Raw genomic sequence first — 16,572 nt, 5'->3', positions numbered from 1 at the left:
ACTGGTCCAAGCCACTTGGGATCAAATTAGACTGTGTGTAAGCCATGAGCTAAAATGACACCTGACCCTGCTCTAAACAATCCAGCCTGTTCTTTTTTTTTTGTTTTCTGAAAATGTCAGCATGCAACCCCAGTCTGTGAATAATCAGCAAGGTGCCTCTGCATTATTAGGAAAGAGGAAATACAGCGACAGCTCTAGCAACCAGCAATAAAAACCACAGCAACATTTGTAAGTATTGTGTCAGCTGAAACGCAAAACATATCTAGGGTTTAAGGTACATGTCCATACAGGTTACATACGAGTTCTAAGGGTACTATACTGAAAGTGTTTGGTGGCAATCATGGCTTTAGTGTTATGAGTTAGAGTTTATTAAAGCCGCTAATTGGAAGATCGGCAGTTCGATCCCAGGCTCCTCCAGTCCACATGTCAAAGTATCCTTGGGCAAGATACTGATGCTGCTCCCGATGGCTGCTGTATCAGTGTGTGAGCATGTGTGAATGGTTACTGAGTAGCAGATGGCACCATGCACAATAGCCTCGGCCACCAGTGCGCTATACAATTGCAGTCCATTTGCCATTGCCACCTTTAAAATTCTCTTCCTGTTGCTTAGTATTTCTTCAAATTAAAATATTTTTGTTACCCGCTGTTGGTTCTCGCTCTCAGCCACCTCCTGCTGAGCTTTCAGCCATTCTTCCTGCAATTTCTCCTGGTCACGCTTATATTTCTCCTGGACAAAAAAAGCAGGAAGGAAGGAAGATCAAAGGTCATGCAAATTAAATGACACACATGCACGTGGTAGTCACACACAAAAAAATATTAAGAATTATATAGCCTATTATATAGTTTTGCAGTACAGTGAGATGAAATTGTAGCTATATCATATTCAGACAATTCCAAGCACACCTACATGTTATCTAACCATCCTGAAAAGTTGATAAACCTAGAAGCCTGCCCAGGGCAGGAAGTCTCCCTGGCACATCATGAAATCAGGCCGTGTATCCAACAGGGAATAAAGACTGGAGGAGTAACAAGCCTTCCCGGCTACAGCGCTCTGCTTGGACACCTTTGATCTCCGTCCAGAAATAGACCCTCAGAAAAATGTTTTGACAGGATCCTACTACATTTTAGTTGGATACTCGACAGATACTTTACTTTGAGCTGCCAGAGCGCTCTGTAAAGTTTTCTGTTTTGAGCCCATTAGGAGCAGTCGGCTTTGATTGTGAGGACTTCCTAGCCTGTCATTTCGCGCTCTGTTGCCTTGTCTCATTGTCAGATCGGGCACACAGACAGACTTCCAGATGGGTATTTTAGATCAAATGGATTGTGAGCCTGCTCTGGTGGTATTTTCAGTTTTATTAATGGACTGTACACTCAGTCGGCAGTTTGTTGGGTACACCTGGCTAAAACTAAAAAATATAGAAGTCCTGCAATAAATCTTTGATGAAGTTCAGTTTTTATTGAATCTGATTTAGAGAGGTGTTGATTCAACTGTGCAGTCACTTTGGTGGGTGAATAGGTTTTGGTACTGTTGGATCATATTGTGTTTCTTATATTTTGTCCACTGTGTTTATATCAATAAGTGCCAAATATCAGAATAATATATATACACACAGGTGGAAGTAGAAATTTGTCTTTGACATAACTCAGTGAAATACACATAATATAAGCACAAACATACACATCCTGTTTGATTGAATATTTGTGCTGCTTTAATAGTATTTTTTTTTCGTATTGATCTCCTTGAGTGTCATCACTGTTTTGTGTTTTATCTGATTTGAACTGTCACAGTGAAACTGAATCATGAAAAGCAGGATTTATTGCAAGGCGGACGTATTACCCTGCATTATTTTTGAGCTAGGTGTACCTAATAAACTGGCCACTGACTACATACACATGACATCGCTTCTACATGAGTGTGCCTTTGTGTACCTGCAGGAGGCGCTCCTGCTCCTTCTGCCATTTCTCCTGTCTTCTGCGCTCCTCTTCTGGGTCCCAGGACCAGCGGCTGGAAGTTGGAGCGATTGAAGGAACAGGAATCTGCAGACAAAGAAGACAGACGTACACATGCTTGTACATTTAACCAAGCATACAGTTAAGGCTTGTGACATCATCAAACTGCTTGAACAGACATATCAGCTGGCACACCAGGTGTTTACCAGCTGTTGTTTCCCGACACTTCTACCTGCTCCTGATAATGGTTTTAACCCTCTGGAGTCTTAGCGTATTCTCAGGCACTGTGATGGTTTTGGCATGCTCCCGATGTTTTGGTAAAATTTGAACAAATGTAAGCAGTATTTTTAAAGCCATGTGACATCTTTTAAAATTCAGCACAATTTCAGCTACAATAATATCCAGCCATCGACTGTATGACCTTTTAACTGACTTTGTAGTATTGTGAAGTCATGTCGGTTCTACACAGCCTGAAATCACAAAATTGTCTCAGAGGGCTCTACAGTTTCTACAATATTCAACACAATCCATCCTCAGATTTCAAACTGAAAGCTCCCTGCCATTATAGTTGTTTGATTTGTCGACTAAAAGGCTGAAGAAGCAGACTGACCCAGCATCTGAAGCTAGAAACTAGAAACACAGTCCATGTGAGATTATTAATGATGGATCAGACCTCGTAATAACTGGTTTTAAAGATGTTGTTATGCTATATTAACAAACACAATAAAAGAGACACAAACAGCTCTTTGTGCGCTGATAATACTACTCACATCTGGCACCGCAGACTCTGATCCTCCTTGAAAAGAAAGAAAATGATCCAGTCAATATTTCTGGCATGCACAGGCAGAGCAACAGAATACAGAGTTAACCTCGAGGCCATTTACTTCAGCAGCACAAAGTTGACAGGCTTATTAAAGTTTCAACTTGATTTTCAAGGCAAGTGCCAATCCGTCATTGAAAGTGACATTTCAAACCGTAAACGGTAATTGATGTTTCCAACAGGTCTCGAGCAACAAAGGTTAAATTTCACCCACTATGACTTATTGATTCTCTCATTTCAAAAATCACCCACTTGTTGACATTTACATTGGGTGCCAGGCCAGTAGTTCTGAATGGGAAAATCAATAAACTGATTGTGAAGACAACAAGATCAAACACACTGGCAGAGAAAAAAAACACACATATCAGCAGCATGCATACTTAAGATGCATTCAAGTACAGCGCAGCCAGTCTGAAATACAGCTCGATGCATGCATGCCAAGAGAGCAACAGGAATGCTTTTAACTTCATGCGCTGCACAGTGAAAAGTGTAACCATGTGTTAAACCTGGACACCGTTCACAACACACCACAAACGCTACAGGATTCAAAGATTTGGATTTGTGGTTGGTACGCTGGCATAGCGTCTGACATGCTGTCCAGCCTTTGGAGCTCAGTATGTTGCTTTTATTCACAGACATTTTCATCTTTAATGCGGTTTCTTCTTCACTTCAAGGCAATAAGATGCGAAAATTTGTGATGATTTTTCACCTTCATCCTTCAAATATAAAAACCAAATTAAGTGTGGTTTGTGAGGAGATAATTCCTGTATTTGCCCCATGATATCACTAGCGTCCTGTGGTTTGAAAAGCATGTCAGTGTCCCAGCATGTACCAAGCGAAGGTTAGGTTGCACTGCACACTCAACCCTGTTTACCACAGAGGTAGACCAGCGCACTGACACTGGACCCTGAGCCACCTGAAGGAGGGAAGGGGCACAGCACAAAGGTTAAGCTCCAGCACGAAAACAGAGCCATGGAGGAACCTACTGTAATCCCGACAGCTCGTTATCAATTGATAATAGGATTCTTATCAATTGAACACGAGGCTGCGACTGATAAGACACATGCAACAACCCCTGGAGAATCTGAGGAATTCGGTGAGACGAAAAGCACAGAGAACCCAGCCACCTGATTACACAGACGCAGAATTATTAAGAGTCCTGATTCAGTCGGTTCTTTTTACCTTGTTCAAAAAACTCTGACCTCCGTTTTAAGTTTTTCAAAGATATGGGTTCTGACTCTACATGAGGGATGGAGAACAAGATACAGTGAGGCACAGTAGAGGAGAGAGACAAGTCTTACCAGGGGATATACTACTTTATATTACTAATACATGAGGTACACACAGTGCGTGTTGCTTAAAGGGACAGTTCACCCCAGAATCACCTCCTCTTACCTGTAGTGCTATTCATCAGTCCAGATTATTTCAGTGTGAGCTGCAGAGTGTTGGAGATACTGACAGCAGAGATGTCTGCCTTCTCTCCAATATAATGGAACTAGATGGCACTCAGCTTGTGGTGCTCAAATTGCCCAAAAAAACCATCTGAAAAACTCAACAGCAATGTCTCTTTCCAGAAATCATAGCCCTGTTACTCAAGATAATCCACAGACCTTGTTGTGAGCAGTTTCACGCAGCAACCAGAGGTCACGTTAACTGAATATTTTCTGTCATTGATTGATTTTTTTAACATGGATGGAGAAATCTGAAGGCCATCTGTCATTTTGACAGATGAGGACACTGAGGGTGATGTGTACTGTAACTGTGAGTAATTGACACACCTGTCCATTTGGTGGCATGTGCATATTAATTAGCTGTTGGCTAGTCTTTGACCTCGTGCACAACCTCTTTGTCTTTCTAGCTTTAGCCATCGTATTGGTAGGCTGTATCGCTACATACCATGGAAGAATGTCACAGCAGCTGTCTGAAGATTCTTTGCATGGTCGGTGTCTCTGCTTATCTTTTCTCTCCATGCTTTTTTTTTATAAATGCATAATCCATAAACTTGTTCTATATATTAATCATTTAAAAATGAAACTGGGTGAATGAATAGCAAATGCTATCAAGTCTGAATGACAGGTAATAATAGATCATGATGGATTTTTTATGACCCTGTCTGTCAAAATGACGAGCAATGTAAAAAGTCCCACACAACCTCTACTAGGAACTATTTTTCTTCGACCAACTGCCAACTGTATCACCCAGCCCAGAAGGAAGTGTGCATCCACCGCTAGCTCTCAGCACCACCAAGCTAGCTACTGTTACAGCTCAGCCAAAGAGGACACCACTGATGTTTGCATCTCGCGCTGTCACGAGCATGGACCTCTCATCTGTGACTAGATGTGTGCTTCCTTCTGTATGCTGATGTGGTTGGTGGGTGTAGTTCAGTAGAGAGAAAATAGTTCCTGCGTGAAACTGCTCACAACAAGGTCTGTGGATTAACTTGGGTTACCAGGTCATGATTTCTGGGAAGAGACATTGCTGTTGAGTTTTTTAAATGTATTTTTTGGGCACTTTAAGCACCATAAGCTGAGTGACATCTAGTTCCATTATATCGGAGACAAGGCTGACATGTCTCCAACACTCAACAACACACAACAAAACAATCTAGACTGATGAATAGCACTACAGGTAAGGGGGGAAATATGCATTTTTTATTTTTGGGGTGAACTGTCCCTTTAAGATGTATGCTTATCATATAGATAGTAGTTTTGTTGCATCATTGTATTATAACACAGTAAATGTCCATCAGTTTTATTCACAACAGTCCAATGTTTGCAGAGATGTGTTTCCCGGACAGAGGTCAACAAAATGACACCCCCCACTGCTGTGTTTTTGTATTCAGTACGGAAATAGTCGTCAGGATCAATTCCATAACCTTTCTGATTGTGTGCTCTGCTCTTTACCTTTGCTCCTCATGGTCACCGACTGCTCACGGAAACCTCCATTAACTCCGTTTGAAGCCAAATCCTGCAGGGAGACATGGCGGGGTGTACGCTCATTAAAGCAGCACAACAGATAAATAAAACTTGATCAAACCAGAGTTCATTCAGGGTCACTCACGACGACTGGATGGGCAGGGGCCTCTTTGGACGGCAGATTTTCCATGGAGGCGCGTGAGGTGAAATCCAGGCTGGAGCTGACAATGTTTGTGTCGGGGGAACCTAGAAGTATCGGATGATCCGTACTGGTCAGATTGATGGTCTTATGGCTTTTAAATGGCAGGGAAGGTTGATCTCTGTCCCAGTCTGCACGCAGACAATGCAATGGCAAGAAAATAGGATGTGTGTTGGCACGTTATTATCACGTATTCTGTGCCTGTGTGTATGCAGCTCTGTATATGTGGACCCCAGCATATCACACAGAGTTGTCTATTTACATAAAGGACACTATAAAGCAGGGGACAAGGTTGCTGTTATGGTGTTATTATGGAGAGCAGCAGGGTGTGACAGAGAAACCTTCCCCAGCCATGCAGCCTATTAAAGCTTTCATAAACCCGCACAGTGTTTCTAACAGGCTCACGACCGCTGGGCTTCACTAAACTATTAACAAGTACTGTGTGTGTAACAAGTACTGTGTGTTAGTTCAAGGGAGCTACTCCGGGTGGATTATTATTTTTGGAAGGTGACACTGACGTAGTTGGAAAAAGTAAGCCTGTTATACTAACACTGTGAAAACAGCACACTCAGAGGACCATGGACCTGAGCCCGAGTTAGTTCTCCACAAGGAAAACACCGCATGGATACAGAGAGGAATGCTGACCAGACAGAAAAGGCAGAAAAACAGAAGAAACTACCAGAAGAAATAGGAGGAAAAAAGAAAGGAAAACAGGACAAGAAAAATGCACCGAAGAGGAGGAAAAAAATGTAGAAATATAAACCACCGAGGTCAACAGTCTTCCCTCTTCAGATGAGAAAAAAATAGAGTAACATGTCCTTCACCTCTAAGCTGTCATGAGTTCATTCATGGATGATTTCACAATAGTTTACGGACCAATTTAAAGTGTCAAAACTGTTTAGCAACGCAGGCAGCGTAAGCAGCACTGTCAGTCCAGGAATGCAACCCTTAAAGTGGTTCAGTTCACTCTCCTGCAAACACACACACTAACATACACACCACACACACAGAGTGTTCAGATGACTCACTGTTCTTGCCATGATGGCGTATATCCATGACCAGACTGCCCTCTTGCAGAGCCTCCTCCATGTGGGACTTCCAGTCTGTGTAGCTCATTTCTGCCACCTGGTGCCCGTTCACCGTCAGCACCTCGTCTCCGGTCTGAAGCTGGCACATCTCTGCCGGGCTGCCTGCATGAGACAGAGGAACACGACATTAGCGGCAAAGTCAGCACACCGTTTTACCACTGCAGGGTACACGAGTGGTTGTCACGCTTTAAAACTCTTACTCCCTCCACATATATCATCCACATTTAAACAATTCAACACTGTATCAACAACACAAACCTCACCATGAGGAAAAAACAGCAAAAAAGGCATAGTTTTAAGTTTTTTTGACAGTGACCTTTTTACTTTACACCTTACTTTTTAACAAAAGCAAGTTTTTCATCTAAGATGGAAATTTACTCTCATATTTACTGTATTTTGCGTAACAGAGACACAACAATGCAGAAAACTACTTCTTACAACATTTTCTCTACACCATCTTTGCCTTTCACTACCGCCAAGTGAAACAAAAACAGAATATATATAACATATTTTGTGTCATATCATCATTTTACAAACTTTTAAACCATTCCTATTAACACCCTTTTTAGATCAACACTAATATACTATTCAATACTACATAATCAATACTGTAAAGGAGCTTTATGCGACTTCAGAGTGTATCTATGACTCTGAAATTGTTTGCACACAGCTCTCAACTTGGATATGGCTAGCAACTACTGGTGCTAACAGCTCAAACAGTGCTAACAAATGCAATGGTGCTAACAGAGCCAACAGTGAATGTAGTGAAAAGAATTCTCCGTCCACATGCCGCGATGCAGCCTCCTTTAAAAGGTACATTATTCTGACCTCCTCAACTGTTGCCACGTCTGTTGTTGTCAAAGACTTTTGACTCTGCCCTCTAGTGCCATCTAGTAGTTTAGATGTATCTATGTCAACATAAAGGACGCACAAAGGAATGTGGGCAGTGAAGGCTACAACATTTGAAATGAACATATCTATTAAAGGTAGTAAAAAGAAGCCTTAATGCATGTATAATGTGGTCAATAACAGCGTTGCTCATTTATGTTCTGATGCTCTATAGAGAATGTGAATGTACGTCACACTGTACTGGGCAGGGTTGCCATCTTGTGAGGTATGTGCTCTGTTATCTCTGCTACCAAAGTGTATGTAATCAGTCCAAAAACAAAACAGTCTCCAATGTGCAGGTATGTAAGTAGAGGTAGTGCATCAGTCTGTAATCCAGCCTTGGACAAGTCATATGTTGTTGTAGTTTGTCCAGCTTGACCACCTTAGCAGACACACATAACACAACTCCTCACAAGATGGCACCCTGGTCCGAAAAATACAGCGATATAGGTCACCTTCTATATGTTGCTTTGCATGGCTGCATGTGCTGTGGGTGAGGTCCATGTACTGCTTCATCAGTGTCATGCTTCTTCCTGCTGTTTTACATTATTTATGCATTAATCACATATGTCTTCTTATATATTCTGATTCTGTTTCTTATGTTGTTATTTAAACATCTTATGTTTGTTTTCTTAACCTGACATTTTATTGGTTTTGGAACATCTCGCCAAAGGACTGCAGCTGAAACACTGGCATATATAGAGAAATGGTGAGTAATGTGCATTGTCTCAGCAAACGAAAAAATGAAAGATAACACAACGGGTGATTTGACAAGGTTTGACACAATAACATACAACTGTAGACAACACAGCTCCTCTTCAGTACTGTGGGTTGAAACTGGTGTGACAAAGCCAGAGTTTAGGCGCTGATGTCGGGTGTTACTGAAACGTTACAACATTTCATGAGATGCAGTGAAGGTGGAAAAATCTGAGTAGAAAGAGAGGCTCAGGCCCAGCTGATCTGACCCAGATAGATGCTGCCCTACATAGGTCTGGCATCGCCACTGCAATGGACTCGAAAACCTGCTGACAATTATCCAGCAGGCTGTGAACTGTAATAGAGCCTGGGCACTGGTTTCCAGTATTACTACAGCACAGTATCTCTGCATACATCAGTCAGCTTTAGTGAGACAGATCTGACCAGTTGGACTGCTGGGAATGTTGGAGTTTAAGGTTGCCAGTTTGGCTGACCAGCACACATGACATTGGAGGGTGAATAAAGCTCTACCCATTCAATTCAAATCCCTTTGTTTGAAGGTGTTTCTCTCAAGCTTCTTTGTTGTCGTTACCTGGCTGGATGGACGTGACGCGAGCTCCTGTCGAGTCCCAGGCTGCCTGGAAGCCAAAGTCTCTGCTGCTGTTGGGTTTCTGGTTCAGGCTGATCCGCCTATCACAGTAGTTCTCCTGGAAACCAAACACAAACACAGGTGAGTAGAGACGAACAACGATTCACATACACACAAAAAAAAGTGCAGAAATGTGGTCCTGACTTTCCATGGCTCTGGAGATCAGCATGTCAGGGTGTGTGTCTCTGTGTATGCAGGCCTGCTTTGGCAAGAAAGCCTTTTATTAATCATTTACGGCTGTTGATTAAATGCCAGCCTGTTGCTGTACTTTAATTTCTGCTGTGCAGCACCCTTTTATTTTTAAGCAAGTGAAAATTAGACTTACTGACATATTTAGGTTGATTTACCACGAAGCTAAAAATACATTCAGTGACTGTTCACTTTGCAGTATTAAATAAAACCTGTGTAACAAGCACACTTGTCTATATAAAAGCTGATGTGTTTCGACAACAGAGCTTGAGTACCTGGCTGGTGTCTTTAGCTGGAGCAGGAGTGACCGAGACTTCACTCTTAACCTGAGGAGGGACAGGTGAGACACTCTGAGAAGAGGTGATGCTCTTCACCGTGGTCTTGTCTTCTTTCTCCTCCTCCTCGTCTTCACTGCTGTGGGCCGAGCTGGACTGGGCCTCAGCTTCAGCCTCATCCTCAGAGGTCATGAACTGGTGATAGCGGCTCGGCACCGACGACTTCTTGGAAATTTCAGTGTTACCATTGACACGCTTCTGAGAGTCGTCCATCTGTCCGTGGGGGAAAGCAGATTGTCAACGAATGCAGACTTTGAGTCACGAGAATAAGACTAGGTAAAATAAAACATGGCTTTAAATTACAAAATGATCAATTGAGATCTGTTGGAGATCATAGAACGGGGGGGAATTAACTGGGGAATATGCTTTCAACTCTTTAAAAGGAACAATGTGTAAGATTCAGGGAGATGTAGTGGCATCTAGTGGTGAAGGTTGCAGATTGCAACCAGCTGAAACTCCTCCCGGTTAGGATTCCTTAAGTGTTCATTGTTCAGGAGGTTTTTAGCAGGAGTCGAATTATCCGCAGAGGTCTCTTCCTCTCCAAAACAAACAAACTAGCTGATTAAAACAGGTAAAAACAGTAAATAAAGCAGCTTCACGTTACAAATCAGTGTTTTTCCAATGCCGTTGGGCATGTCAGAGACAGGCCGCTAGACTAGCGGGAACTGCCCATTGGTCCGACATCCCATTGTTCCGACCATATTAAACCCATTGTTCCGAAGTCCGTTCTGAAATCATCATGATGCCCTGTGGTTAAGGTCTGGTTATGTTTAGGCACAAAAAACACTTGGTTAGGGTCAGGAAAAGATCATGGTGTGGGTTAAAATGAAAAAGAAAGTGACAAACACATAAGCCGTGAACCTGCTTCGCCTCAAGCCTTTCCCAGCTGACCCAGAGCCGGTTGCGGCGCACCATCAAGGTAGAAATACGCCCGCCGGGAGCCGTTCAGCACCGCGGACCATCTGACTAATGGGCTGTCGGACCAATGACATGGACCCAGACCAGCACTTGATAACGTGTGCTCACTTTCTTCCTCTGATAACGTCAGAGGAAAGACTCGATGTTTAGGAATTTTTTAAGGAGCCAAAATATCCACAGAGTTCTCTGCCTCTCCACAGCAAACGGACTCTGTGATTTAAACCGATAAAAACACTGAATAAAGCAGTTTCATGTAAAAATATCTGTGTTTTTCCAACGTTGCTTGCTGCCGAGGGGCTTCCAACTACTGTGGCCGATGTGAAAACATGAATGTGTTTGGTTTGTCTGTTCTGGGCTACTGTAGAAAATGGTGGTGCAACACGGTAGTCTCTGTGGACGAGGAGCCGTTCACTACGCAGAAATAAATGGCTCATTCTGAGGTGAAAAAAAACCCCCAAAACACTATGATTCTTATTTTCAGGTGATAATACACCAAAGAAAACATACTTATTATATTATATTCAATTTCTCCCAATATATGCCCCTAAATCTGACACACTGTTCCTTTAAGTGAGTGTGAAATTGTGTCAAGACTTCATAATCTTCACCTGAATAAAAACTTAAACAGTAATGAATGTGATGGAGGCTGAAAATAGCAGCCCTACTAGTTGAGTTAGCATTATAAAAACACTAGCTTCATCCATTATTCACACAGTAATCAGATCAGACTCTTGGGTAACATTGATGCACTAAACAAATAACACTGTACCCAACCAACAAGGCAAATATTTCTTATTGCCAAACAACTCATGCCCTCTAGATGTCCTTCAGCATCTTGTGCTGCACTAGTAGTTTGTATTTAGATGTAGAGTTATTTTGTACTCACTGTAAAGGCTCGGGGAAGTGAGGTGAGGCGGGACGACTGGGTCCCGAAGGGCCTTGGCGTGACAACTGAGGTTAGACGTGCGCTATCCGATCTCTGGTAGCTCCTGGGGAGGGAGGCGGAAACCCGAGACACCCCGGGAGGCTTGGGTTCCATTGAGCTGGGCTGTGGTTGTTGTTTGTACAGAGAACCAGAGGAGGGGGCCCCCACCTCAGTCTGTGTGAACGACAATGGTCGCCTTGGCTCGGGCACCTTTGGTAGGGAGGTAAAAGAGGAGACTGTGGTCGTTGTCTCCTCTGTCTTGACTGTGCTGGTGTGTTCTGAGACTGGACGCGTCTGTAAAGGTGCGGCTGCTGGAGGCTGGGAGCTGCGGAAAAAGCTGCGGCTGGTGGAGGTGATGGTGGTCGTGGCGCTGCTGCCTGCAGGGCTGTCCACGACGTCAACTTCCCGTGAGGTGGGTGGGGAGGTGGCCCTGTGAGTCACTGGAGAAGTGGCCCTGCGAGTCACTGGAGAAGTGGCATTGCGAGTCACTGGAGAAGCAGCCCTGCCAGTCACTGGGGAGGCAGCTCTGCCAGTCGCTGGGGAGGCAGCGGGGGGTTCGACCTCTTTCAGAGAAGGCTCAGAGGGTTCAGGGGAATAGTAAGGAGTGTCAATAGTGTAGCTCCTGGCAGGAAGGGTTCGTGTACGTGGGGAAATGACGGGTTTCTCAAATACGTCTTCGTCGTCCAGGTAGGATAAAGATCCAATACGGCTGCCAATGCTGTTCCTCTTACCTTCTCTGTGGACCACAGAGAGGAGGAGAGAGGGGGGAGGGGATAAAGAGGTAAATAGGGAAAAAAGTGTACAGTGAGGAGTAGAATTAAAGACAAGGATGGAAAGGGGCGCAATTTAGGGAGATGAAGGGGACAGGGAGGGGAGTGAGTGACAGGGAGGAAAACAGAAAGAAGAGCACAGGTTGAAAAGAGGAGGGCAGAGAGAGGTGGGGCAAAGAAAGGGGAGGCAGGTTGTAAGCCATGATTAGATTACACTTTCACACTGACTGACGGCACAATTATAGACTCTCCTCATTCAGTCCTGCACAAATAATCCTCTAGCCTGTGTTAAATACCGCAAAACTTTTATTACCTTAGCAGAGGATCCCCCTCCGAGGGTTACAAAGGCATAAAAGAGGAACAAATTCAGTTGCTTTTTGATAAAAACCAAGATCAGAAACTATAAATAGACAGTCTAAAGCAATACATCTACAAATATCACCACGCATTATCAAAAGCACCTGATCAAGTGTGTTTTCTCTTACCTCTCCTCTTGCATCTCCTTGAAGGTCTTGGACTTTCTGCTGCTGCTGCTGTACGTAATCTGCTCTATCATCTCCCTCTCCTCTTTCTTCTTCACTATATCAGAGTTGACACTCCTGCGCCGGTTCTTCCATTTGCTCAGGTCCTGCAGCAAAAGTGAGCCCAGATCACCTCATGCACCATTTTCTATCACTACGGCTCAGGTCTAGGTAAAACAGACTGGTTTTGTTGCCTGGCATTACTGTACAACAGACAGGAGTGAAGTTGAGGAGGAGACAAAAAGACAAAAAACGGAAAGGGCTACATTTGAAGGTGTTCTATTTGTGTACTTTAGGCTCCTCCCGGCTCACTTCCCCTGTGTATTAGGGACTGTGTGACCTAAATGCTGCTTTAAGACTCCATTATTTGCCGTGACACCAATCAGACTGTTGACAGCATATAAATATGGATAACTTTTTATTACACTTAATTTATCCACCTAAGAATGAACACTCATAATGTATTGCTAGTGTTTAAAAACTGAAACACCACTGCCCTTTTAAAATTATTTTCCAGGAATAACTTGCACCCTCAGGTCAACTTGACATGGATTAATCTACTTAATTTAATCTGGGGTCTCTGTATTGCATCATCTGTCCATATTACATCATTTGAAATTCATTATATGATTAGTATGTGCAGGACATGGTATTTCCTGACACAAACACTGATATGGAAATGAGGACAGTCCATAGCCAGAGGGCAGTGCTGCACCAATCAACGTCTGCCTCCGTCTCTGGCGTCTATCTAAACAGCTCTCTTTCCACCCTGCGGCCGCACCACAACACCTGCTCTCCCGACTGCCGCAGAAATCCCTCAGATCCTGCGCTCACCTTTCACTTCTGTGTCTGCTTGTCTTCATTCATATGTTAAGAACAGGGAGAAGCAAACAGATATCCTGGAGCGTTAGTGTAGTTATACTCACATCCTGCCACTTATCCTCACTGTCCTTTATCTGCTCACGATACTTCTGCAGCTCTTCGTAGCGAATCTGCCGGATGATGGCAGGGTCGACCTGGATATCGCCTGCTGATTTACTCCTGTGGAAAGAAGGAGTTAAAAAGTTTAAAAAAGACCCAAGGTCATCAGTAGCTCAAGTGAGAAGTGGAGGCCGGGGATGTTTAGTTTGCATGTCCTTGCAGAAGCTTTACACATGGTAAAAAAAAATGAATTACAATTCAGGTATGCATGCATGCATCTCTCACTCTTGTGTCAAACAAGCTGTAGGAAAAAATTAAAATAATCAAAATAAATTCCACTTTGCGCCTCCGATCCATTTATTTGGATGCTGATGCTGAAAATAATTTGAATTCAACCTGAAAAGGGATTTTTTTAAGCCGGGTTGTATGAGGTACTTATTCATAGTCAGTGTAAAACATACAGTAGATGTCAGCTGGCACGCCCACAGTTTGGAGAAGCACAAACTGAAACATATTTTCGCCACCTAATAAAACTGCCACCTAATAAAAATCTAGAAAAGTTTAAGTATACAGTATATTGAGAGTATTTTCACTGCTTTACCTTTCTGTCAGACAGCCTGTTTTGGCTTCAGTTCCCCATCTATGCTCTCGTCAAAGCCACCAGACTCCATTAAGAAAAACAGTAATTTTAGTTTAGTTAGTTTGTGTTATTGTGTGACTTTGGTGCATCCCAGCTAACCCTTTTAAACACCGAAGTCACACAATAAAACAAACTAACTGGCAGACCAACAGCTCCTGTGTTCAGAGATGTAAAATCACTGTTTTTCAAAGGAGTCTGGCTCTGAAGAGAGCGATATATCAGCTTCATTTTCCCGTTGAAAATCATTGTCTGACGTAAAGATAGAGCATTAAAAATACTCTCACTGTAGCATACACTTAAATTGATATTGGTGTTTTTAGGTGGCTAAAATACGTGTTGTCGCTGCCCTCCACAGCAATACATTGCTTATCTTCCATGGCGGACTCCAGCCTCCTTCTCCAAACCAGGGGCGTGCCGACAGACATCAACTGTTTGTAATACACTGTCTATGAATAAGTGCCCTATACAAACCCTTTCAACAAACTGAATTATCCTTGTAACCTGAAACCAAGTGTTAGTTTGCAAACACAGCACACGGGTCAACCACATATATCTGTGGAGTGATGTAAGCTCAGTGAGTTAGTAACATGTATCCCAGTCATGCAAAGGAGCAAAGTCACTCACAGCCTTCAAAATGATGCACTTTGTTTTCACTTACCTGTGAAGATTCACATATGTGTCTCATATTGCTATCAGGGAGCTTAAACCAGTGCTCAGTCATAACTCTCACTGGGACACTCTGCAGTTTGGGTGGATGAGCCAGCGTATTGCTATTGCATGCATCTTTTCACTTTGTTGCTTTGTCAATAGAGCTTTGTGGAGCAAACAAACACCCATCCACACATACACACACACACACCCTGAACTTGGCCGTGTGCCATACAATACACTGTGTTGTGTGTCAGCATTTAGCAGCTAGTGAGTGAGAACAGCAGCACAAAAGCAGGGGGCAACGAGGTGCGACTGTAAGAGGCCAGAGCAAATGCAAACGTGCCACATTCCTGGGAGCCCGTATCAACTCACCCGTCGATACTCTCTTGCGTTTGGTGCTGTCTAGGAAACCGGAGAGAACCACACACAAGAAAGTCACATTCCTGCAGATGGAGCCTTTGAGAGTGCGTCTGAAGAGTGCTAGAGGGCAATTAGTAGCTCTTAGAATGGCTCATCACCAGCTGGTGGGCTACAAATGTATGTAAACCCACTCAAAACATGCTGGCTTTCATTATACACTGATGAGATTATAGAGTTTAAAGGGATACTTAAAGGGGTACCCTACTCATCCATATTCAGTGTATTACATACTGTGTCAGCAGTGGGACCAAGTCATTGTTTTGCAAGTCGGAAGTAAGGCTCAAGTCTTTGCACTGAAGTCCCAAGTCAAGACAAGCAAGTCCCAAATCAAGTCCAAAGTCAAGACAACCAAGTCCCAAGTCCTAAACTTTGAGTTTCGAGTCCTAAACAAGTCATAATGCGCTCTTTACCACATGTAGTGCCATTTTAACAACAGCAATAATCTATTAAATCTACAAAAATATCATTAATGCTTTTTAAAATTTGCTCAAATTTTTTTAAAAAGTTTCTTAGCTGTTAAGCTAACGTTTGCTAGCATTAGAATGCTAACTATGTTAATATTAGCCTCAACTGTCCGTTCTTTGTGGAACTTCAAATGCCAAACAAAGTTGTTGCAACTCGATCTGTAATTTTCGACCCATAATTAGTATTTTGTGGACCAACCCTAATTTTTGTATGTGTATGAAATTATCTTTGGTAGTATTTTTTACAGTCGGTAGTAACATTAACGTTAGTTCTTCATGGTGCTCACCTGCAACTTGTATGGTTGCTGTCCAGTTGGTTCAAGCAAAGTCGATCTGGGGAATTATGTGCCGACTTGCTGGAAATGAATATCTTTAATGTCAATTGCTTCAGGAAATGAATTGATTCGTGGCATACCTTTTAAATAATATACCTTTTAATCTTTGGGTTTTTTGGGGAAGGTATCAAGTATTTTAAAGTCAAAAGGCTCAAATCTATGTGAAGTCATGAGTTATTGGTGTTTAACCCCAAGTCAAATTGTAAGTCATTATTGTCAAGGCACAATTAAAATCCTCAAATTTGTGACTCGAGTCGGACTTGAGTCCAAGTCATGTG

The 16,572-nt window shown here is 42.9% G+C and overlaps 1 protein-coding gene across 16 annotated transcripts in view; it reads right to left on the bottom strand.

Moving 5' to 3' along the window:
* The window catches only part of lmo7a (LIM domain 7a), a 74,987-nt gene that overhangs the window by 10,183 nt on the left and 48,232 nt on the right, over positions 1 to 16,572 (bottom strand). For 12 of the 16 annotated variants that reach the window (XM_033617780.2, XM_033617792.2, XM_033617793.2 and 9 more), the window contains 13 exons: positions 15,448 to 15,477; positions 13,790 to 13,904; positions 12,828 to 12,970; positions 11,534 to 12,308; positions 9,670 to 9,942; positions 9,149 to 9,263; positions 6,913 to 7,074; positions 5,831 to 6,015; positions 5,674 to 5,737; positions 3,953 to 4,009; positions 2,721 to 2,746; positions 1,930 to 2,037; positions 641 to 727 (listed from right to left, as the gene is read on the bottom strand). In XM_033617780.2, the coding sequence (XP_033473671.2) occupies positions 641 to 727; positions 1,930 to 2,037; positions 2,721 to 2,746; positions 3,953 to 4,009; positions 5,674 to 5,737; positions 5,831 to 6,015; positions 6,913 to 7,074; positions 9,149 to 9,263; positions 9,670 to 9,942; positions 11,534 to 12,308; positions 12,828 to 12,970; positions 13,790 to 13,904; positions 15,448 to 15,477 (2,140 nt within the window). The remainder of the gene's footprint in view (positions 1 to 640; positions 728 to 1,929; positions 2,038 to 2,720; positions 2,747 to 3,952; positions 4,010 to 5,673; positions 5,738 to 5,830; positions 6,016 to 6,912; positions 7,075 to 9,148; positions 9,264 to 9,669; positions 9,943 to 11,533; positions 12,309 to 12,827; positions 12,971 to 13,789; positions 13,905 to 15,447; positions 15,478 to 16,572) is intronic. The other 4 variants (XM_033617788.2, XM_033617787.2, XM_078174598.1 and 1 more) reach the window with 4 other exon arrangements.

The sequence above is a fragment of the Epinephelus lanceolatus genome, chromosome 14, assembly GCF_041903045.1.
Source record: "Epinephelus lanceolatus isolate andai-2023 chromosome 14, ASM4190304v1, whole genome shotgun sequence".
In the NCBI taxonomy this organism is placed as follows: domain Eukaryota; kingdom Metazoa; phylum Chordata; class Actinopteri; order Perciformes; family Serranidae; genus Epinephelus; species Epinephelus lanceolatus.
The sequence above is the reverse complement of the archived record's forward strand: the minus strand, read 5'-3'. Positions and strand labels throughout refer to the sequence as shown.